Consider the following 24,919-nt stretch of genomic DNA (forward strand, 5'->3'; position numbering starts at 1 on the left):
ACAGAATCACACACGTAGGTGAAAGAACAACAAGAAGCAGGAGTCAATAGATGTGGAAATTATTTAGCTTGCTTTGTCATTACTGCTAAAAAAAAAAGTGGAGAATTTATTCTTTATAATTATCTCAGCACTGTCAGCAGTTGTCTGCATTCTCCCTTGTCAGATGTTTGAAGAACTCTTTCTAGAATGTTTGCTTCCCTTCAGCGAATAGGAAGACCAATTTTGATCAGTCTTCTGGTGGATTTTTAATTTGTCAGGATTGTTAAGAGAGATGAGTACATTGTCCTCCTTTCTCTGCATGTCCTTTCTTATGCAGCATTTGTTAAAATATGGGAAGGGGCAGTGATCTCCTATGAATCGTAGAAGTAAGATGAGATTTACTGTGCCATAGAGATATTTACTGAATTTTTGGTATGTTTCTCTGAACTCCAGATTTTTTCCCTATTCCTGTATTTGTTCAATCTGATGACTTATTTTTCTGTTTAGGAAAGAAAAGTTACAATCCCAATTATAAGAATGTAGTTATCATATTTGATGGTTTGCATAATATGGTGCAAGAAGTAAATGAATGTCAGTTAATAATTTTGAACATCTTATATGTCACTTTAGCACTTTTTTTTCTTTTTCACTTTTGGTTTTATTTTTTTAACATTTGTGGTTGCTTGTTTTCTACATTGAAAACAGTATACTATAGAGCAGGAATCACAGTAATCACATATCTAAAATTAAGATGTAATCCTGTGGTGTTAAGATTAATGGAAGCTTACAATTCAGGAGTGCCAGAACTTATATTTTAAACTTTGTGTGCCCTCTCTTTCTCTCCTGCCCTCCCTCCCCCCACTCCTCCTTCCTCTCCCTCTACCTCTTCTCTCTCTCCTCTCTCTCTTATACACACACACAAACATTGTAGACACCTCCAGACTCATTCACTTGCAAACCCCATAACTATAAGATAAAATATTATGTTTGAGAGCTAGGGTAACTTGCCAACGGTTGAAAAGCCTAAACACAGTGGATCCGGGAGTATGGGCTTTCGATGGTCTTTCCCCATTTAGTTAACAAAAAACTGCTAGAGGTCTGCAGTACTTTTTGAGGTAGTGCCTGTGGAGGGACCTTGTCTTATCCATCTTGATACCCAGCTCCCAGCACAGAACAGAATGGAACAAGAGAGTGATGTAACTAGTGCTCTATTTTTGGAAGATAAATCTGCCAACAGCGAGTGGGATGAAGAGCACAGGAAAGGCCTGGCAGCTTGGAGAGCACTTTAGATGCAGTAACCACGGAGAGGAAGATGATGAGATGATGAACAAGGGAGCTGTGCCGAGAAAAGCAGTGAGTGGAACAGACTTAGGAAGGGCGAGGGAATGCGCGGTGCTGACCGAGTGAAGGACGTGAGGTGGCGTAGTTCCTCAGAGAAGCAAATACCCGCTCGCGCAGCTTCCGCTGGGTGCCGGAAGCCGTTGTAGATGATAGGGCTGTGGCTGTGCACCGAGGAGATGAAGATGAGGCCGTCACTGAGCCATATGCTGATTGGACGATGTCTGAGTCAGGGTTCCCTACAGAAACAGAACCAGTGGGAGATGGAGGTGGAGATGTACAGAGAGATGTCTGAAGGAATCGGGGACATGGATGCAGGTCTGGCAGGTCTGAAGTCTACAGGGCAATCCTAGAGGCTGTAGATCCATGTGCAGGAGCTGATGCTACAGTCTGGAGACAGAGTTTCTTCTCAGGAAAACCTCAGCTTTGTGCTGAAGGCCTTTGGAATGATTAGATAAGCCCCACCCAGATTGGAGAGGATAAGCAATTAAAGTGCACCAACTGTAGGTGTTCTCCACGTGAGCAGAGCACCTTCATAACAACATGTAGATTGTCGTCGATTGAACAGCTGGGTTTGATACCTTCACCAAGATGGCACATGAAAAATAACCATGAGAGAAGGGAGGCAAGAATGACAGTAGAGGAAAAACAGAGGATGTTGGAGAATAACCAGATACTGTGGCTCACCTCAGGAGATGCCTTCTCTGATTGGATTCATATATCTCCATTTTAGAGAGGTGACTCAGAGCTGAGGACATTAATTGACTTATCTGCATGTGAAAGTAGCACAGGATTGGTCCCACCACCATCCCACGTCATACTCATTTGCAGAAAGCACATGAGTCACCTACCTGTTGAGAATCATCACAGGGGCCAGAATCTTTGACTTTTTCCCAAGAGCAACACCAGCTTTTAGGAAGTTTAGATTAGGAATTTGTGAGGGGCGGAGCCTGAACCTAGGGGGATCAGTATTGCTTTTTGTAAGGCCAAGAGTACAACTTGGATGCCACACACCCCGCGTTTGCCCTTCCCTGCTGCCATGGCAATGGCTACCTCCCAGTGTACAGCTCAAGGCTCTTGCATGAACCACTCATTCTGCCTAGAACATTCTAAGTCTACATAGCCCTTAATTCTCCACCTTGTCATTCCTCAGCAGAACTGTCTCTGAGCACCTGAACTTGGGTAAATCTCCCAAATTCCCTGTTCCTGTAATGTGTATTTTGCTCTTTGACTGTCACCTATTTGCAGATTATTAATGCCTGCCTCCCCTGCTATGGCCCCGAAGGGAAGGAACCAAGTCACTATAATGCTGGTCCTGGATGCTGAGCACAGTTTTTGGCACATGCTACTTGCTAGTGAATTAAGGAATGAAAGAATGTGGTCTATAGCTTCTAAGCAATAAATCGGCAGGGCATCCTCAGCAACAATCAGGAAACACGATGGCGTGTCCTAGTTGCTACTCTCCTCTTTCTAATCCCATCCTTAGTGCTTGAGTTCTTCTGGATTTCAGTATAAAAGGTAGCACTTTCTGAACTGTTCTCCAATTTGGGAGCACTTGAACTCAGAGCCCAATGCAAAGCAAATGAGATTTTTAGAACTGTTAGTATAAAAGAAGTTGAAAGTGAGAGAGAATGGGGTGGAAGTATCTAAGAACAGTGCCCTATTGAGAACCAAGCTTGGATGGAATGTTGTAAGAAAGCTCTCCTAGAACTCAGGCAGCTTCCTCTCTCTTCTGTCTCTCCTTGCCCCAGAGAGGAAATTCTGAATGCTTCTGCCCATGGTCAGGAATCTTGTGAGTTTGAAGTCAAGCTTCTGACTCCCATGGTTCCTGGGATCTCTGAGTGGGCTTTTGTGAGCCAAGCTGACAGAAAGTTCCGCTCAGAAGCCCTCTTCGTGCCCCTTTCTCCTGCCGGACAGACAGAGGCTGGTGATAACTAGCGTGGGAGACTGGCTATGCACTTGAGCACAGGCAGTAATGATTACCCAATGTTTAACCACCCTCCCTGGCTTCTGACTTGAGGGCCAGCAATCAGAGCAATTTAAAAAGTCATTTGTGTTATTAAATGCTTTCAGGAGCTCTTTGGCCCTTTTGGGTTAGACCCCAAACACTAATGGAAATCCTCTTTTACTTGGCAGTAGTCTCGTAATCATGAAAAAAGAAATTTTGGATATTTTTTTAAAGTTGGCTCTATCAAGTCATCCTGCAAGGTCTGCACAAGTTTTCCCAGTTGCATTCTTGTCATTAAACACTCTTTCTACTCAAACAGAGAAAAGTCTCTATTTTTACATTCTGGACATTTTCTGAATTTGAAAGAGTTGTTTGCAAATCACACAGGGCACTGCTGGGATCCGGACAGATTGGGGGCTCGCCATAGGGTACTGCGGGATGCTTTGTGGTCCAAGAGTTAGGTGGTTCGAATCTTGGTCCCGCATTGAGCAGTTGAGCGACTTTGGACAGGCCACTGGGCTGCCGTGGACGAGGTAGTCTCTGAGTTACCACTGCTCTAAGATGTATGGTTCTCATTGCAGGCATCTTTTCCACAAGTCCTGTGTTGACCCCTGGCTTCTAGACCATCGCACCTGTCCCATGTGCAAGATGAACATTCTTAAAGCCCTAGGGATCCCGGTAAGCACAGCACAGCCTACAGCATCATAATGTCTGTCTTTCTGAATTTCCCCCGAAGCAGGGAGAAAACATCTCACCTGAATTTCCTATGTCCCCCTCAATCACATAGTGATGATGTCATCTAAGGCGGCCCACAAGAGCATTCCATGTTTGGAAATATTTCTCCTCTCCCTTTTGCTCCCTCTGAGGACATCATGGCCCTTTCCCCATACCCATTGTATTTGTGTGTGAGCAAGGATGCCTCTTGTGCAGGTCCTAGGAGGCTCTTCTGAGGGGCAGGTGGGGCACCGGCCCGTTGTACATTGGCTGCTTCTGTAGGGTCACCCCTGCTCCATCGTCAAGGAGATCTGCATGCCACACTTGCTGGTGTTGTCCACCATCACCAACCTTTCACAGAGAACATGGCTAGCAATGGGGGGAGGAGGGCAGGGGCTGAGAATCAGGCCCAAGGTTTCTGCCTAGCTGAGACCTCTGCAGAGACCTCCACTGAATAAGCATGCAGAGCCGGAACCAGTTATTCTGGCACTGCCATCAAGCGGCTTTGCTGGGTCACATGACTTCTAAAGTTCAGCTCCTCCCCCAGAGCACACACTCCTGCCAGCTGGCTGGGCGCTCCAGGGAAAGGCTTTCCCAGGACCATATCAAGTGAACCCCGCAAGTGGTGGCTGGTGAAACACCAGCTGCTGTGTGCTATATTCCCTGTAACAGATGAGGGCAGGAAGCAAGCCAGGCCACCAGAGTCATGGACTACACAGAAAGCAGTGAGAAAAACATAAGGCACTGTCTCTAGCCACACGAGCAGAATGCAGAAAACTAGCCTCCCTCCCACTTCCCAGCTACACTTTGCTGCAACCTGCCCATTGTCACTCTTCTCTGTTGATGGCAAAGAGAATGTGAATAGCCCCAAGACGTCACTGAAGAGGGAGGAATCAGATCATGTGTCAGAGTTTTCTTCAGTGCCAAAGGGCTCATTAGGAATATCAAGGAGACGCTGTTGGAGAGGACATACATAGCGCATTCTGAGGACATCCATTCACTGAACTTCACCCTGTGGCAGCTACCTCCATGCCAGCTGTGGGCTGATTTTCATGGTTGATGCACCAAACACAAATCAACTTGTGTGATGCATATAGCTCTAAGCTAGATTTTAAAGACAGTGCATTAAAATTTCAGATCAGAGTTGTAAATGTGTAGCGCGTTCAAGGTGAAAGTCAATTACAGTGAACATGAAACATTAATAAAAACCAAACATCTCAAGCCAGATACTGGTGACTTTAAAATTCAAACGAAGTTTTTGCACTTTTCACATGTCTGGCTGTAACTAATTCTTCTAAGGAGAGGGGAGATGTGTATAAATGCTTGTGAGTGTGTATGTGTGTTTGGTCTCCAAAATCTTGAGTCTTCATAATTAAATGGAAACAACTGCATTATTTGACCTAGTTTCTGTTGCTCAAGATACTTTCAGCATCCTAAGTGTCAAAGATCCTAACAGTCTCGAGGTTCTTTGATCAGGACAATAAAACCAAACAACGCTGTGTAGTTAAATTTTATACTAAAGAGTATTTGACTCCAGACTTTGCCCATGAAAGTATAATTTCTCCAGAAGCTTCTTATAAATCAGTTTTAAATACTGCTAATTGTTGCTAAAATAGAATTAATGGAATGGCCTTTTTGCTTATTTCCAAATTCAGTAATATTTGGATTTTTGGCAGTTGGGCATTCTGGCTATAGTTTGAAGCCTATCAGGTCTGGGTAGGATTCTATTTAGCACGCTTTCCCCCAGAAAAGTAAACATTAGTGGCATCAAGTGGATGTTGCCAAGGGTTTTTAAAGGCCAGCCTAACAACAACATGACACATACCCCAGCTCGCCCCACAGAACAGAATGTCCTCCGTGAAAAATAAGGCAGCAGGGGTGGGCTGCTTCTCACAAATCTCCAGGGCATATGGCCACCTCACTGCACCCTGGGGTTCTTTGTTTTTTGTCCTAAAGGATGACAGAGTAGGAATCTGGAAGGATTGTGGGTGTTGTTCTGTTCCATCCTTCTGCGATAGGGAAAACTGTGCCTGTAACGTACCAGTGAGAGGATCTCCGTGCCGTTCTTCACACTTCCCTTATCACTGGACAAGCTCACAGCCGTCTTAACTAGAAAACACGTCCTATGTCCTCACTGAAACTTTTTCTATGCTGCTCAAAGTGATTGTCTTATAATTTTCCTGTACCATTTCTTCTTATTGCAAGAAGATTGGAAAGTATGTCACTGTCTGATAATTGATTTTGTTTTTATTGTTTTTAACTGGGTGTCTCTGTGCCCTGGACTGTACTGCAAGCATATATGTGTGTGTGTGTGTGTGTGTGTGTGTGTGTGTGTGTGTGTGTGTGTATATTTGTATATGTTGAAAGCCAAGATTTAGGGACATTTCCATTTAGCAAGTGATTTCTTTACAATGAGTTAAAGAATAAGAGCACATCTCACAGACTGTGAAATTCCCTTAATAGTGGTATCTTTTTCCATTATATTTTACCAAGAGAAGTATAACACTGACCTGAAAGGGAGAGAAAATTCTTTATTTCAGAGTGGTTTTTTTTCCCCTTTGTCTCCTCCTGTCTGGTCAGGTCAGGTCCAGGTCTGTCTTGTAGTACTGTGTGAGACTCTTCCTCTAGGGTTCCGTAGGACTGGGTCTTTCACATGACAGCAAACACCTTCTCCCACAGTGATGACTATCCTGAGATGAATAGGGCGATAATTACCATTGTGTAGCTGGTGCATTCACAGGTTCTAACTATGAGCGCCTGATGTACTTGAGGGATTTCCCCATACCAATCTGAATTTCCCCATACTTACCTAAATTTAAATATTTGTACAGTGTTTGACATCTTTTTTAAACATGATTGTGGTTTTTCTTAGAGGTATGTAAGTTTGATTTCTTTTCAAAATATTAGTCTGTTTAGTGAACCTCATAGAGAGGATACAAGTAAGGAGCCTCTAGAAGGATAGCCTATTAAATGTTATATCAAAGCCAAATTATTCAGACCCGCTAGTCCCACTGAGATAATTAGCTCTTTTTTCTCTCCCTCTCTCTCCTGTTAAGGATACAGCACTGTTCTTACTGGCTCACAAACTAAGCAAACAAATACAGTCCCGCAAAATTAAGTACATGAAATGAAAAGAACAACCAGAAGCAGTATTTTTAAAAGTATCAGGTGATAATTGTACTACTGATTTCTATTGGTTTATTGAAAGAAATAATTAATGCTTATTTTTTTGGCCAATTTTGCAGTCTTATATCTGACAACCAGAACAACTACTTTAAGACAATATGCAATATAACAACCATTGTTGAATTCATATCATCTTGTCTTTTACAATTCTGTATACTTTCTAATGTTTTTTATTATTTTTTATTCTCTTTTAAGTAAAAAAAATGTAGCAGTTGTCATTGCATATGATTGCACTCTGTGTGGATGGTGGAAAGACCCACCAACTCCTTGCCTTCATGGTGGAATTATTTTATGCCCCATACCTGACATGTGATTGCTTTTTCTAAACAAAATTCTTTACATAGCATATCTTACTTTTGCACAGAACTTTACAGTTCTTAAAATGCTTTTTTTGAATCCTCCCCTAATTGATCTTCGGCAGATACTGATATGCCCAAGTTTTCGAAGTAGAATTCTGTTCGACATTTACTGAGCACCTAATTAATTAGCAGTAGCAGTATGTGGAGACTTGGAACTCAAGGGCAATATAATGTGTTCGTGTCTCTCTATGCTGGGTATGGAACAGTGGGAAGACAGACACTAACAAGTGACCACGAAGAGGTCACTTGGGGAGAGGTGCCATAGAAGTGCTGGGGGTCAAGGATGAGTACCTGGAGGAGGACACTCTTTAGAAAAAGTGGCACTGGCCTGAGAATTAGAGTGATTTGGATTCACCAGGGGTCAGTTTGAGGTCTTCAAATGGGAAAAGGAGGGCAGTTGAGGCAAAAGTCATCCTGAGTAGGGGGTAGTATAGGCTAAAACATTGAAACAGGAGAATGAAGGTGACAGCAGAAAAATAGGCTGGACCAGGCTGTGGAGCATCTGTTTTGTTGTGCTAAAGAGATTGTGATTCACTCCTAAGGAAAGGAGAAAAGTCATACCCGTGTTTTCTTTTAAAAAAAAAAAAAAAAAAAACACTCAGGTACGAGAGTAGAGACTGAAGTCAGAGAAAAGCTGGAAAGAGATAGACTCACAGGAGGAGAAAAGGTTTATAACTGTAGCTGCTCCTGCCTGTATCACACGTAGTAAATATAGTGCATTGGTCATTCTGTAAAGTGACTTTTGGAAAATTGAGTTTTAATAAATTGACTCACTTTCAATAGAGACAGAGGAGCAAAGGAAAGGAGGGAAGAAAGGAATGAGCTGACTGTGAGAAGTTCGGGGATGATGGAGACTTCCACCTGGCTGGTAGAAGCTCAGGCATAACCCTCAAGAGACTGGTCTTACCCACTAAGGGCAGAAACTAGCACATGAGTCCAGCAGTTTAGAACTCCTTGTTGCATCCCCCGTGAGTCTATGTGTTAAAAGCTTCTCTTTTGGGGCTGGGGATTTAGCTCAGTGGCAAAAGCGCCTGCCTGGCATGTGCAAGGTCATGAGTTCGGTTCCCGGTACCAGAAAAAAACCAAAAAAAAAAAAAAAAAACAAAAAAAAACAAAAGTTTCTCTTTTAATGAACTCTAAATACAACATTGTCATTGTGATGCTAGTTCAGTGCCAATCCAGTACTTTCCCTTGCTCCTAGCCATCATGCTCCACATCCGACGAGAGTGGGAAACGATGTAATGGTCATCCTTCGAGACAAAGCTGAAGTGCAGGTCAGAGCTATTCTTAAGTGCCTGAAGATCACATCCTTCCACCACCACCTTTTAAAAGTAATTTTCACAGCTTCAGGAAAAACACAGGTGGAAGTAACTTTAAGTTTCTTGTGGAAAACAGAGAAATATATTCATGTTACTTCATACAGCTGAACTAAAACTGAAGAGAGAAACTCCAAAGAGTGAGATTTGCCCTATCATATAATACGGGAAGGGATCCAGCAGCACCAGCAAACACCGCCTGCCTTGCAGGGCAGAGAGCTCCCTTGCTCTGCTGTTCAAGGGGAAGCAGTCAGTGACACTGTGAGGGAAGAGGCCCTGTGGTGATGGAGTGGTTGAACAGGTGCGCTCACTTTTATTTTAGATGCTAAGGTTTTAAAGGATTTGACTCTCACAAAAGATGTATCCCAAGTTAAATACATAGAAATATTTTTCTATCATTGGAGTTCAGCTTACACTTTTAAAAAGTAGCCTTACCCTGTTGTTCTGTGTGTGTATGTGTACATCTCCAATGAGCAATTCACAATGAGTCAGATTCTGTTCCCTCCCACTCTCAGATCATAGTATATTTGTAAATGATGCATGAGTCTTTGGACTAATTATCAGGCTGCCAGCTCCCGCCTACATGGGGAGTAAACGCTACATAAGCAAGTTCTATCACTACAAAATAAATGTCATATTTTCCCTGTAATTGTTTAAATGCAGAGATCTTGCTACTCCTGAAATTAAAACTTTATACCTATATCTGAAAGGAACCTGTGGAAGGGAGACTTTGGAAGATCTTTTTATGTTGAAGATTTTGTGTGTGTGTTAATAAAGCTTATACAGACTGTTTTTAAATAACATAGCTCAAGAAAAAAACAATACTTCATTTGCCAATGAGACAAAGTATTTAGGTTGTTCCATCTTTAAATTGATGACACTCTCTAAGGATAGATCTTCTTCTGTCCCCTGCAGCCCAATGCTGACTGCATGGATGACCTGCCTACCGACTTTGAGGGCTCCCTAGGAGGTCCCCCAACCAACCAGATCACAGGCGCAAGTGACACGACAGTAAACGAGAGCTCAGTCACATTGGACCCTGCTGTCCGGACTGTGGGAGCCTTGCAGGTGGTCCAGGATGCAGACCCCACGCCCCAGGAGGGAGAAGTCATCTTTACAACTAATAGTAAGTTCTGTTATGCTTACGGCCTGGAGCCTAAAGGGCTGTTGTGCCGCGGGGATTGGAAAAAAAGGTACCCTTCCTCAAGGAGGAAAATACTGAGTGAGTGGGACACTGACAAGCTGAACAGTCATTCCTGCCCGGCACTTACAAGCTCTGATCTTTCCCGAGGCAGCAGGGCAGACCTGGCCGTACATGTCCACACTCCTGCTACTACATCCCGATGCCTGGGTGCATACATCACAGTACTACACTTTCTCCACGTCCCCTTCTGCATGGTACCTGGGGCAGGTAGCTGGTGGGCCTGGCCTCAGAGGGTGAAGGGAAGGTGATAGAAGCACCTGCTAGGCATGCCCAGGAAGGCTGGGATAGGGCACAGCCCACCTGCTTATGTATGCGTTTCACATATCCATGCATACTTGACCCCTCCTGAGTGCACATGTGCTGTAGAAGCTGGTCTGGGCTACGTGCAGAAAGCTGATTCGGTTGTTCTAGGACTCTAATATAAGTGCTTCTCTTATTTTATTAAGAGAGAGGGCCTCACTATGCCACCCAGGCTGGTAAGTGCCAGGGCTCACCTTATCCTCCTGCCTCAGCTTCCTGAGAAGCCAGGACTTTTAAGTGTGTGCCACCATACCTGGATTAAATGATACCACTTTCTTGTGTTATTTTTTCAGTACTGAATAGGCCCTTGTGAGTGACCACTGAGCCATGCCCCATCTCAAAATGGCACCCGTGCAGACAGGCACTTCTTAGTATAACCTGAACCCCAGACAGTGACTACCGTGTATAAATATCTCGCAGCTGCCCTTAGGCTCATTTCCTTCATAGAACCCTGTTCTGTTTGATGGCAGCTATAAAAATACCAAATACCTGTATGACCATCCAGATTGACTTAAAAATCTAAAGTACCTTCTATTAAATCTAATCCAGTAGAGATCAAAGCTTCAGGCATTTTAAGGAAATGAGCGTGAGATTTAAAGTTAAAAGAAAGGGGGGATATTGCAATTTTTAAACAAGGCATATTTCTCTTGATAGAAGTAAGCTACTCACTAGTAGAAAATTTAGAGATACAGAAAATCAGATTGAAGCATCTTGGGGTATTTCCTTTTAAATCTGGCTCTTTTTACATATTTGTGATTTTTACAGAATTTATAAAATTATGCTTACATGTAAGGATATGCATTTTCTGGTGAAGAAACAACAGTCTTATTATGTAAAGGTGGAAAGATAACAGAAAGAAGGAAAAATCAGTCAGGGCATTGCTGTCTAGAATGGTCACTTTTAACATTGAGCCTGTTTCTGGATCTTCTTTTATGATGTAGTGGGGATGATTTATAGACTTTGAATACTGAATATTGTAACAACATTTTCACAGAACTTTGCCAGAAAGTTGTTTGGAGGATTTGGTGACAAATATCTGACTGGTGAGGCTTATTGGGTTTCTTATAAAGAATTTTAACTTCAAAAACTTGACTTTTAGAGTTATAAGGAGCTTAGCATTGAAACATTGACCATTAGGCATCTAAAAGCTTACAAATAGTTTGATCTCTTTGCTTTAATGGTCTAGACTGGTGTCATCCAATGGTAATATAATGCAAGAGATACATGTGATTTTAAGTTTTCTAGAGCCATACTACAAAAATAAAATATCCACAAGGCTCATTTTAATAATATATTTTATTTGACTCAGCATATCCACAGAAATCTTTAGTAAACAGCAAAAGATTTATGCAATCTGAAGAGAAACCAGAGCATAACTCAGTATATCCAAAATATTTTACTTTGTCTTTCAAATCTGGAACATTTTAATTTAAACTTCTCAGTAATCCCATGTGGCCAATGTCTACCGTGTTGGTAGACAAAAACCTCAAATTTCAATAATTTTACTAGGAGAACCTTAAAAACTCTTTGATTTTTTTACCAGGTTAACCTTGTAATTTTTATTAAGAGAAATCTATGGCCCAGAGGAGTAAATGACTGACCCAGGTCAAACCGTAAGTTCTCTTTTCGCTACACAAGATGGTCTCATAGTTTCTGTAGTTACTGGGCATCTACCATCAGCATACCCTATAACCACTAAAGATCTTACTAAAGTACACTGAATACCTGATAGAATTTTATTACCAGTTCAAAAAAAAAAATGTAAGGCAGGAACATTTTTTTAAGCCTGTAAGAACATAAAAAATGGATTGCTATCCTTTCAATCCAATGATTATTTGATTTTTTAAGAGACTGTGTGTCCTCTGTCGGACTCCTTTATTTTGAAAAATGGCCATGACCCTATACATGAATGTACTTTGTACATCTCAGTAATGCCCAGAAGACAGATGAAAGAGTATTTTAATTTACTGTGGGGGGTTAAATGGCATCTAAAATGAAATCCATGTAATATACTGTGGGTTAAAGTACATCCAAAAATGAAACAGAAAATTATGGTCTGTATCTGAGTAATTTATAATCCCTACACTATTTTTGTGTAAAGTACAATCAGAATGTTTGGATCATATTACATAGATATTAAATAGATGTTTGTTGAATGGGTTGAGGTGAAAATAGCGAATCTGGGTTTGAACCAGGAACCTTCTGCTCACGATAGAATAAGACATGGCAGGTAATCTTAAAACAAGGTACTAGCAAAGGTGAGAAGAGGTGATAGGAGGAATCAGACCATATCTGCAGTCAGAAAACTGCTGGCTAGAGATACAGTTTCTCAGATCAGAAAATGAACTCTTCTCATTTTTCCAGACCACATATTTCTGGTTAGCTTTACTTACTGTGATCTAACAGAGTTTCATAAACATAACCAGTAACACAATAGTTCTAGACTTCTTAAGGGAAAAATTCTTTATACAGGTTTCTAAACTGCTCAGGACCTTCCTCAAAGCAATAGTTTAATCAGTAAATGAGCAAACACAAATATATTGCTAAATGAGTAAAAAATATTCAAGTTCTCATCAATGTCATTATAATCAGCTCTCTAATTCCACCTAAAAATAATGTGGTGGAGTAGTGCTATAAATCACACAGAGCCCAGTGGAGATTGGCCCTGACTTCTCTCCAGATTATCCTTTTCTCTTCACATCTGCACAGACCCAGAAAATGACAGAAAAAGAAGAAACGGGGCAGCTCACAGACACACAGCACCAGCCAGGCACCAGACACCCTTTAAGCCTGTCTTGTATTTTAGCTCACAACTCTATGAGGCACACGTTATTTTTATCCTCACTTTACTGATACAGAAATGAAGGCACAGAGAGATCAAAGTCACTGGCCCAAGGTTGTAAGCTGGTGACAGGTGGAGCTAGAATTCAAACTGGGCTGCTGGCTTCGGGGTTAGAAATGCTCAGAGAATGAGCAAAAGATAGGCTAGCACAGTTACTCCCTCACTTCTCAATTACTCATTCATGGCTGCTTCAGATTTTCTTAAAAGATCAAAACTGTGCTGCTTGCACTCTCCTTCCCACCTCTGTTCTTCCTTTCCTGGCAAAAGGGGTGGGGTGTAGTCAATCCAGTGCATGTCAAAGTCACATCAGCACTTTTGCGGGGAAAGTGTGGAACAGATTACCTTTAGGGTGAAGAGGAGGAAATTTGGCATTAAAGAATCACCTTCAACTTCCAGAAAAGGGGAAGAAAGGAAAGCATTTACATAGCCAGACTTTGATGCAAGTCTGACGTAGAGAAGAGAGACATTTTTAGTGTTTCTGACTTTCCATCTCTTGCAACCTCACATGGCAGTCGGGATCAGCCCTTCTCTTCCACCTCTGAGCAAGGGCTCTGGATGTCCAACTGCCACTTCCCCGTCTTCGTCCACAGGTCTGATCATGCCACAACATACTTTGTCTCCTGAGTCCCCAACCTTTGGCTGTACACACGCTCTGTTTGCTTCCACAGGGAAAATTTCTTAGGAACAAAGAGAAACACACCTAAACACATAGCCCTGTGTGTTCGGAGACTCCAGAGAAGAGATAGAAAAAAGACAGCAGAGGAGAAGACGTTCACTGCCCTCCCCAAAGCACACTCCATCTTCACAGGAGGGCTTGGAACCTTCCCTTTTTCAAGGAGTTGGTCCCACCCTTCGTGTCCTTGCTTCCCTGTGGAATCAGTGCAGACTCGTGTCCCACTGCCTAGCGGTCATTACCCACTTGCTACCTTCCACCTCAAACTAGAACGAGCCAGCAGTCGGCCCAGGGGGTGGAGGTAGAGATGGGCAGAATCAAGAAATCTCAAGTCTTCCCCCAGATGTTCTGAGGAGCACTTAGCATGATACATGAGGCCAGGAGATCTCTGGTCCTTGGACTTTGCGGAAGGCAGTATCACACAGGAATTAACGTGGAGATGAAGATCACGGGGCCAGCTGAAATGGAAGGTGGTGTGGGTTTCCTCTGGGAAACTGCCTTTCCTTCTCTCAGCACTGATCCCTTGGGGGAAGAGCAGTGTACCTAATGTGTTGGACACACATGGCTTACGGCATTGTCAGAATGCATCTTTATTTCTGCTGCACTGACACTTAAATTTATTGAGTGAGTGTAATGGTCCTCTGGCACTGGATGAAAACTCCCAGCAGGCCCAAGAATTGCCTGTTGACTCTCAGGTAATTGATACTGTAAGAGCTCCGTTAGGTCTCAAACCCAGACAAACAACATATCTGTATGTGTGTATAGATAACCTATAGAGCCCTTTTCCTCTATTTCCTGCACCTCTGGGCAGAAAACTCTTTTGCCTACTCAGGAAGCCTGTGCAGCCCCCAGCACCCAGCAGTCCGTTTTCATTTTCATCCACTGTGTCCTAAGGCCTCCTTACCCCACGCCACAGCTCCTGTAGGACAGGGCCCATGTTGCCACCCCAGCTGGCTCTCCCACATGGCCGCCATTGGGACACTCACATATCACTGCCCTGACTCCCCTCTTCCTCCAGCAGCAGCAGGCTCTGGCCTCCAGCCCCACACAGGCCATTGGCCTCTTCCCTCCAGACTGCAGCAGAGGGAGACTCCAGTCACACTCTGCTTTAGCTTTTCTACAGTTTGAGTCTGTTTTGCTAAGTCCGAAACCTATCTCTCCCTCTGCAAGAGCCTCTCACAGGCGTGAGGTGGGTTCTACATCCTCACCCCTTTGGGTAGAGGAGTGGGATTCGGCATGGTGAGGCACTGACCATAAACAATCACGTACCAACCTTCCCATCTGCCTCTTCTTTCCCCTTTCTATTGGGTGGTGAGGTTAAAAATTGCAGATCAGTTTCCCCTCCGTATCCACTGCTGGAACAAGGTAGGGGAGCAGGGGATGGGTGGAAATAAAAGAGTCTGTCTCCTGCTTCTTGGCTATTCACATCTTTTCCTGAGAAACCGAGGCAGGAAGGATCCCATGGGAACACAAAAGAATTAGTTCCTGAATGTTTTGATGATCTTTTCCTGAGGATCACATTCTTAGCTGGTATCACTACTAAACTAGCCACTAGAGATGGATCAGTCCTTTCTTGGTGCTAGTAGGGTATGGATCTATATAGATATAAATAGATAGACATGGTGGTACCTCAGACCATGAACTTGATTTTTTCCACGATTCTCGTTGCAGCCACTATTTATGCACATCTATATATACTCGTTAGAATACACTCATGAGACAAAAAATAATTGTTAAAACATCGTTGAAGTTGCCCCACTTTTTAAAAAGTCATTTTCATGCCAGCTCTGACAGCTATCATCACTGCAATCACCCGAGACTGTCTAGAGACATACGTTTCAAACTTATTATGGAAAAAAACTTCAAAGAGTTCATTCCAAGACTTGTATTTAATCTCTGGAATGCTGCTTTCTCTGATTTGGGGAACAACATAAACTTCTCTGTGGAGTCTTCATTCCTAAAGACATCTTCTCTTAAAATCAAACCAGAAGCGACATGCACTCAGAGTTCTTAAGTGTCATGTTTACTTAGCAAGCAACTGATGAAGCATTCAGAACATCTATATTCAAAAGTTTTAAATGCCCCTAGGCCTGCTCTGACCCCAACCTGAACATGAAAACAAGAGCAAGAATGTGTGTTCGGGACTTTTCCAGGGAACCCGATTTTGAACCTCTTTGCATCAAGACAGCTGAGGTACAAAAAAAAAAAGTTGGCTTCAGTATCACATTTCTGTTCCAGATGTGCAACTGCACTTTGCTGCATTTGCAAAACAAAATTCCAGGTTTTGTGTGACTACAAAATATATGAGTGCGTTCAGAAATAAACACATCTAGATAAAGCATTCCAGTGCTTATGCGGAAGTTGCAAGAGTGAGTAGTTACACCTGCTTTTTTGACCTACACTAAAGCCAGAAATGATGAAGTCTCTGCCCTTGACTCCGGATAAATATGCCTGCTGCATCCAGACACGAGAATGATTTCCTTTGGTGCCTCTAAGAGTCACATTAGGGATGGAAAGATGATTGCTTTGATTTGTGAGCATATGCTGCTGTGACAGACAGAAGAATCATCCCATTAAGATCTTAGACCTCTGTCATCTCTCCTTCAGGAAATAGTTAAACCACAGTGGATTACTTCAATACAGAATGGAGCATTTGCAGATTGGGACACTACTCCGAACAACAGCCGTCGTGTCTCTTAATGTCAGTCCTCTGGAGCAGCATCAGACCCTTATTTCCAAACCCTCCAGCTCTGAAGCGCAGTGGCAGCTTCAGCAGAAGGACAGCTGTTCCAAAGAGCACAGCTCTTTGCAATAAGCACATGGCGTTGGTTGTCAAGCTTACCCACATGGCAGCGAGCCAATCCAGAGTCCTCGGGCTTTCCACGTTAACGCTCTTCCTCAATTAAAAACACTTGCCCACCCAAGAAAGCGCTATCAGGCCCAGACTTCCAGCACTTCCCTGTCTTATCTGACACCTCTCACAGGGAGGATTGAGAACTTGCAGATGCACAAACAGCCTGGGAAAAAATTAGCCAATTTCAGCGGCAGATAGATTGCCACTTGGCGTCCTCAGTCTGGCTGTGACACCCCATCCCCCAAAAGAGCCTTGTCTTCCTGAAGTCACTCCGCCAGCAGATGAAATCCATTCATTCCTGGGAGTTCGTCTCAGCTGCTCCGAGTTACTTATTGACAGCACCCTCTCCAGTTTGATTAATTCCTCACCATGCTGCCTTGCTCCTCATGCGAGCCGTGGCTCGGCAGCTGTTAGCAGAGTGAGCCAAGGAAAGGGCCCTAGAGCAGAGCCCTGCTCTTTACCAACAGGGATGCTTTGCACGGGTCACAGCAGCAAGGCAGCAGCTGATGGCAGGAACACAACGGGCAGGGCAGCGTCTCTCCAGGCGAGGAGCATCAGGTGTAAGGAAGATAATGTTTCTGTGTGCATTTCAATTCAAAAGCAAATCAGGAAGGAGGCCCGTCATTCTGAGAGTGCGAAGGCAGGAGCAGCTGAAAATGCCTTTTGGGTGACACAGGGAGCAGCCTCTAACGTTCAGAGTCTGAGGCTTCGGTCAGAGTATTTCAGGAGTAAAATCCAGCGGATCAGAAAAGGAGAGGTGTAACTAGCAGCACATGACTTGAGCAACTTGAGGTAAGACGAGAGGCAGGACATTCGGGCCTTTGGCCTGGCCTGGCCTGGCTGCCCACTAGCGATGTGACCTTGGGCAGGTCATTTACCCTCTCTGCATTCCCCTGGGCAGTTAGACCTGCAGGTAACTTAAGACCCTGTCCAGCCCCATAACTCTGAGATTAGTATTAGAATCCCTGTGGGCAGGGTTCCAGGTCTCGCCAGGAAAAGCTGCAGATCTCGCATCCTCATTTATAAGCCCCTCCTGCCTCCATGCTCCTTCTGGAACCTCTAGGTCGGCCTAGCAAGGAAGCATTTCCTCAGCCCGCTCCCCACGCCACATGCTCTACAACCAATCGTTGATCTGCTCAGAGTCACAAATCGACTGGTTAAACAGACAGTGGGTGGAGACAGCTAGAGGAGCAGCACAATTGCCCTTGGTCCCCAGCTGTAGCTCAGGCTTCTTCTAGGAGTCCGCTTCGCAGTGGACCTTGTACCAGAGCGTTCCAGCTCTCTGCTCACAAATGCTCACAAGCAATACTTGCCTGGCTTTTGTATGGCCCTCAGTGTGGATTTTAGCAACAGCTGGGATAGCACGTCACCTAAATCAAAATATTAACACGAAGCAACTCTCCTCAATTCTGTCTTAATACTGACACTAGACAATGAGCAAATGATACTTAGGGAAGCAAGCACTGGGTTTCTTCCCTACTCTGGTGTAAGGGTAAGGTGCTTATTTGTGTGTTTGTTATACACGTGAATACACAGTGTAGTATCTAGTTTTGCCTATTTTAATGCTTGCTATTTCTACATAGACTAGGCAAGTTTTTTTAAAGCCCTGTGACATCATTTGGAGTTAGAATTATCCCCATTTTACAAATGAGATATGAGTACCTTCCACTCCTGCCTTCCTCTCATTTATTGGTCCCAAATTGAGGCAGAGAAACCCTCTAACTGGACCCCAGGTCCAGGGTAGTCAGTGCTATGTATCACAAATCTTTTGGAGCTTTCAGTGATAAAACAGCTTGCTCTGACCCATGTGCCGTAGGTTCACTGCCACTAGTATATATGAATCTATTCATATATCTGTCAAGAAATTTTAAAAGAAAGTAGTGTGGTTCACCTAAGAATAGTTCCAATCATGTACACATTTTTAAACTTCGTCACCAAAATATTTAAGCATCAGACATTTAGTAAGCATTTAATTGGCTAAAAAGTTGAATGATTAAAAAGACATAAAAGTAGTCTTTATGATTGAAAAATATGAAGTAAAAAGTGTTTTGTAAAGAAGAATTTAATGAGTCATGTCAGTCCACTGTTGAAGTAGCAGAATAAGAATCTTACTGTCGTTTGTCAAGATTCATTCTCTCCTGGCAAAAAGAGATACCCTGAGTTCGGTGAGCGGCATTTCTGCCTGAGACCTCACAACGTAATTCACAAACATGCTTTTGTGCGGGCTTCATACATTCTCCCAAAGTAGAAACAAATGCTGATGTCCATCACACCGAGGAAAACCTTTGAGTTGAGAAAAGATTACAAACACACTTAGAATGATGAATGAGTGGAAATTCATTTGGAAAGTGGAAAAATCTGAAATATAAACGCCTCCTAAGAGAGAAGTCCACAAGAAGAAAGCAGTCGTCACCCTCATAGCTACGAAGAGCCCCAGGATAGAAGGCACCAGCCGTGAAGCCTAGGAGTGCGCTGTGCTTAACCAGAGAAAACTCTTGGAAAGACGGACAGGAGTCAGGCCCACGAGGTCACTTCCCCACCCTCAGCCGCCTGGTCCTGTGTTCTGTCTGCATGGAAATCCTTCCCCAGGTGGCACACCTGCCTGTGCGCACTTGGTCTCCGTTTCTCCCTTGTGAAGTGAATATAGAGCAGGAGTGGCTGGACAGTTGTGGGAAACCACTAAATTTGAGGGAGAGGAGAGGCATCATAATAAACAGGAACCTCAAGGAAACCAAAGGAATTCAGAACACAGAATTGAGTAAGCTATAAATTGTATCCCCATAGAGCTATGAGACAATAATGCATCCATGAAAGAGCAGCAGATGACATGAAAAATGAGAGTTTCCAGAGGATAAATAACTCTTGGAACTTAAAAATGCAGCATCATTGAAAATTCCCATAGAATGATTAGACAATAAATGACTAAGATGCTATTTGTCTTGGTCAACTGTGTTCTTGGAGTGAAATAAAAATTGAAAGCCTAAATCTGATTTCAAAAATTAAATTTAAAAGCAAGGGAAACCAGAAAAGGTCAGTTTACATACCACTGAAGAATGAATCCACTAATGCAACACTTGGTCTGTATTAACATCTCCTAAAAAAAAAAAATTTTGGCTGCAGTGAAAATTATAACCTTGTGTGGCATGCTTGGCTTCAAAAAATATACACTGAGCTTTTAAGTATTTTTTGCCTGCTGTATTTGTATTAATTCACAGTATAGTAGTATATTAGTTTATTTTACAAGCCAGTGACTTCCATTTTTACAGGGAAATTACTTCCTACTGCACACACCAAGAACTTGGGGTTACGCTGTGTTCTTTCCACTGTTCCCCACCGTAGTACAACCGTGCTTCAGTGCCTTATCTCCTCCTTTGGATTTTGCCTGTCACCTCTTCACGGTGCCTGTGTCTGGCTTTACCGTCCTCCAAGGCCATCCTCACCCTGCTTCTGAGCAAACACCCCTAGAAATCTGATGTTGTCACTTTCACACGAAGCATTTTTACCATCTCCCACCTGTCAGTCTAACCAGATCACAAGCATTTGGCCTCTGCACACCTGTCCCTGGTTGTCCTCACTCCTGCCTGGCATTTCTTCCCATGGGAGCATTTCTGTGCCACTTGTGACCCCAGACATGCCGTCCCCCGTGCCTCTCCTCCACCTGCCAGTGCTAGTGCATCCCTTGAGCACATCTCATCCGCTGTGTTCTCTGAGGTGTCTTTCCTGCTACTGCAAACAGAATCTGATATTTTTTCTCCCACAATTTTTTTAAATTTCTTGAGAAATTGCTGGTTACCCCACTAAGCTGAAAGGTCCTAATAGAGTGAGTTTGGATAGGATTTTCACCAGTATGTTTACTCAGATGAAACCCAGCATAGCTTATACCGTACAGTTAGATGCAATAAACATTAGTTGGTTGGTTGAATGAATGAATGAATGTAGTGGATTTTAAGGGAACCAACAAGAATAGCTGGAAGGTAGAAGAGATTGTACTATAATACGCATTTGTAGCTTGACTTCTAATAAAAAGAGTAAATATATCTCCTGAGGATATTCAAAATGAACCAAACCTCCCTGTAGCCAGTTCCTGTGGGATGACACTGTGACTCTATCCCTATATGACAGAGAAGTACAATGTTAAACTGGTCCCTAGTCACAGGAAGCAGGGAGACTAATGCCTTGAGAAATGGACTGATGATTTATTATTTATCATTATCGATACTGTACTACACAGCAGGAATGAGATTAAAAGCAATGGAGAGAGACTAAATAGCAGAAACGGCAGCAGAGGGAAATGTTTTGGAGCAAGACTCTTAACGCCTAACTACACATAAATTTCTCCAAGTGCCCTGGTAATGTCATAAAACCAAAAGTCCAGAAACCAGCGCAGGCTTACGTCAAGCTTTTTGTTTGTGTCTTGTACTGTCAGCAGGTATCTCTTACTATTTCATGCTAATCCATGACAAATGAAGATGACCCTTCTGAGAGATTTAGGAGTGGGAAACCCTTATAACTTTGAAGTTAAATCTGGACACCAACCCTGGCCAAGCTACTTGCTTACATGCGGTAGCCAACTTAAAAATCTCTGGGTTTCAATTTCCTCATCACTAAAATCATCAAAATAAAACCTACTTCTCAAGTTCACTGTGAAGTACAAATAAATCAGTGCTACAGAGTTCCTGCCCCTGTGCCTGACACTCAATAAATCATAAATGTTCCTGTCTCCATCCCATAGATCACCTCCCTGGGGGAATATACATAGTTCAGACATCCCAAATGTCTACTGGTATATTTGGAATTTCTTGGTATAAAAATATCATCAAAGCCTGACAGTTTGGGGCTCGATCTTAAACTCTTTGCCCGTGGATGTGAAAATTCACATCAGCTGGTTCCTTTTCAGTTACCAGAATTACATTAGCTCCTGGGCCAAAGCTGCATGCCTGCTTGTTGTTACTCATCTTTTTCACTAATTGGTCATTTGAGTACTACTGAGTTTTTCACTGCAGTCTTTATGACCATGATCTCATGTAAAATAATGACTGACCTCCTAACACCATTTACAGACAGTCCTTTCGGGTTATCAGCATTGTCACTGATCAGCCCATCGATCAATAAACAACCCATTAGAGCCCATTCCTAAAAAGTCACAATGGACTCTTTCTGCCCATGGCACTGAACTGGTTATACACATTGAAAGTGTTTGGTTTCAGATTTTGGAATAGTATTTATGTATACATAATGAGAGGTCTTGGGGAAATGACCCAAATCTCAACACAAAATCCATTTTTATTTCATAGATGTCTTTCACATACACATAGGCCAAATATATTTTTATATGATGTTTTTAATGTGCCTGCCATGCATTTTGACCATAACTCATTGCATGAGGTCAGGTGTAGAATTCTCCACTTGGGGCACCGTGTAGGTCCTCAAAGTTTCAGATTTAAATTTAGTATTTTTAGATTAGTGATACTCAACCTGGATTCAACAGAGAATGGCCCTACCAGTAAGCTTAAGTACTGTTTTGCACACATTGACCTACAGACAGTTGATTTATAGATGAACTAGTAATTCTAGAGCTCCATGTTCAGTTTTGTTTTTAAAAAATGAACCTCAGGGGACAATTTTGAGCAAAAACTGTGGAAATATTCACTGACATACATCTCCAAGTTTGCAGCAGATGGGTCCCCTACCAAAACACACAAGGAAAAACTACTCAGGAGATCTTTTAAAATACAAAGGCATTTAAGAAACTCACTGGCTTCTCTGGTGATCCTCAACTGCTGTTTCTCCCTCCCTTTGGGGTAAAACTTGCAAGGAAAACTTTTGGAGACAAGGAAGTATATCATGGTTTGGTGACATAGGTGAACTTTCCTCCCATCTATCCAGACCGCACTGTGGTTATTATCAGTTGGAACACCCTCTGCTCAGCTGTCATAAGTCAATGCCCAGATGGCTAGAGTCTGTCCTTCCGTGTTTCAAAAGCTTCTCAGAGAGCACACACCAGGTCCCCAGAGTGAAAATCAAGCCAGGATCCCTACACACAAAAACACCCACGTACACATTCATGTACACATGTCCACAGACCAGCCACCTCTGGAGTCTTAGCTCACCCTCCAAAATCACTAAGACCTATCTGTCTAGGAATTTCTGTGAATCCTTTTAGACAAAGGTGGCAACCTGCCCTATGTCACTCTGCCTGCCTACAGAGGAGTTCTGGCAGGTACAGCTAGTACTTGTTAGAAAGTTGAGATAGAGTTTATACAGTAGTATACATAAACATTCACTTACACAGCACACATATGCATACATATGTGAAAATGCAGACACATTAGAATGCTTCTAATAAAGTTCATTTAAGAGTCCATATTTAAATATTGTGAGGTTTTGTGGCAAGCCTAAATTTCCAACTTGGGAAAGTCAGAAGAAGCAGAAATTCTGGGCCTTGTTCCCTCCTGGTAACACTGGGCCAGCCCCAAGTCATGGCAGCCCTCTTGAGACAAAGCATGTCCCCTACAGGCCACCATAGTTTTGTAACGCCAAAACTCAGGGCAACAGCACTTCATTCGCATGCAATAACTGATGTCTAAGAAATCAGTGTTTTGAATTTTCGTATTAGCTCCCATTAACAGTAACAATAACAAAAAACCTATTGGTAAAATCATGCTATAAGCCAGTGTGTTTCTGTTAGCCAACAACATACACAGCTAGTACTCTCCCTGTAACTGACATTCACAGCAAGGAGAAACAGTAAGTGGATTTATAGACTCAAGTTCCCTTGAAAATTTTTCATCAACCAAATCATTTTTATAAATACACCTTAATAAGAGCTGTCAGCACAAAATAGTATTGGCTGCACATAAACTCCTTCTATGCAACAAGAACACTAGAATGAGTTTTTTAAGGAAAAGTAATACCTAATAATACTGCTACTCTTATTTAAGGAGTTAATTAGAAAATTGGATTTGGAAATCAAACTCTGCAGCAACACAGATTAAAAAGCATATCTTCCTTGTTATAAAATTTATACACCATACATAAACACTTGCATACACAGCACATATATGCATGCATATGTGGAAATATGTGCACACCTAACTATGCACAAAAATACATGTACATGTTTATATACGCATCACATGTGCATGCTTATGTGCCTAAGCAGCACTTGTGCAGGTGTATACATCTGTGCATGCATATAGCATGCACACACGCATGTACATATTACTCATACCATCAACATTCCATCATGGTAGTTAGCCATGTCTCAACAGGGACAACTGAAAATTCTAGTCATGATGTATGATTATATCTGAAAATGAAACTGTAGTTCCAGCTTAGCTCACCAGAGAAGAAAGAATGCTAAAATCAAATTTACATGCCATTTTGGTTCTTCTGTGGACCTAAAGGCCCACTGATTTCTGCAAAAAGCAGTGTTCCTCTGGAAGCAAAGCAACCCCTAATTTCAGGTACAGTGTGTTTCCAGCATTCAAACCTTATGGATAGAACAGCCTAATAAGTACCTTTATACCTTTGCAGCCTAGATAGAACACCTTTACAGCCTAATAAAAAAACTATGTGAAAGTCCATGCTGAGCAATGAGCATTTTTTGGTTTGATAAGGCATCAAGGAAACTGATAAATTCTAAGTGTTTTATCCCTACATGCATTTAAATGTTACCCATACTGTTCAAGGGCATCCAAGTTCAAACATTCTCTTCAAGCAAACCATCTTCACCTATTTCTTATTGACTCAGCTTTGAGAATTTCCCAAATGAGCACTTTGGTGTACTTTTGGGCATGGCCCTTGAGTGGATTCATTGTAGTCATGCATACTATCTATCCATGCATGTAATCAAGATGACCACGGCATTCTTCCAACAGAGATCCAAATAGCAAAAGAACATCTGTAAAAAATAAAATTAAGTTTTCTTCCTGCCGTACCTTGCTTCTGATGCTGATGGAAGTGTAAATCCTAGCAGCCAAAATTGCTATGTGGGACGGCATGATACTGCCTTTTTACTGTAATAATCTCTCCTTTGCTAGGAGTAGGACATTGTAGATCTGACATGTGACCATATGCTATGGTGCACGTGTCCTCCTACATTTTTGAGCACAAACAGTAACTCCAGAAGGATCTACTAAAAAAGGAAGGGCTTTCTGTCAAGAAAATACTTTCAACATCGGAGATACTAACATAAGTCTTTAAA

General features: G+C 42.5%; 1 protein-coding gene across 1 annotated transcript in view; it reads left to right on the forward strand.

Annotated features, from left to right (window-relative positions):
• The window catches only part of Rnf150 (ring finger protein 150), a gene marked incomplete in the record, with an annotated part of 229,038 nt that overhangs the window by 176,141 nt on the left and 27,978 nt on the right, over window positions 1-24,919 (forward strand). The window contains 2 exon segments of the mRNA XM_005400865.2: window positions 3,847-3,943; window positions 9,756-9,966. Of these exon segments, the coding sequence (XP_005400922.1) occupies window positions 3,847-3,943; window positions 9,756-9,966 (308 nt within the window).

This window comes from Chinchilla lanigera, unplaced genomic scaffold, assembly GCF_000276665.1.
Source record: "Chinchilla lanigera isolate Chin_1 unplaced genomic scaffold, ChiLan1.0 scaffold00070, whole genome shotgun sequence".
Classification (NCBI taxonomy): domain Eukaryota; kingdom Metazoa; phylum Chordata; class Mammalia; order Rodentia; family Chinchillidae; genus Chinchilla; species Chinchilla lanigera.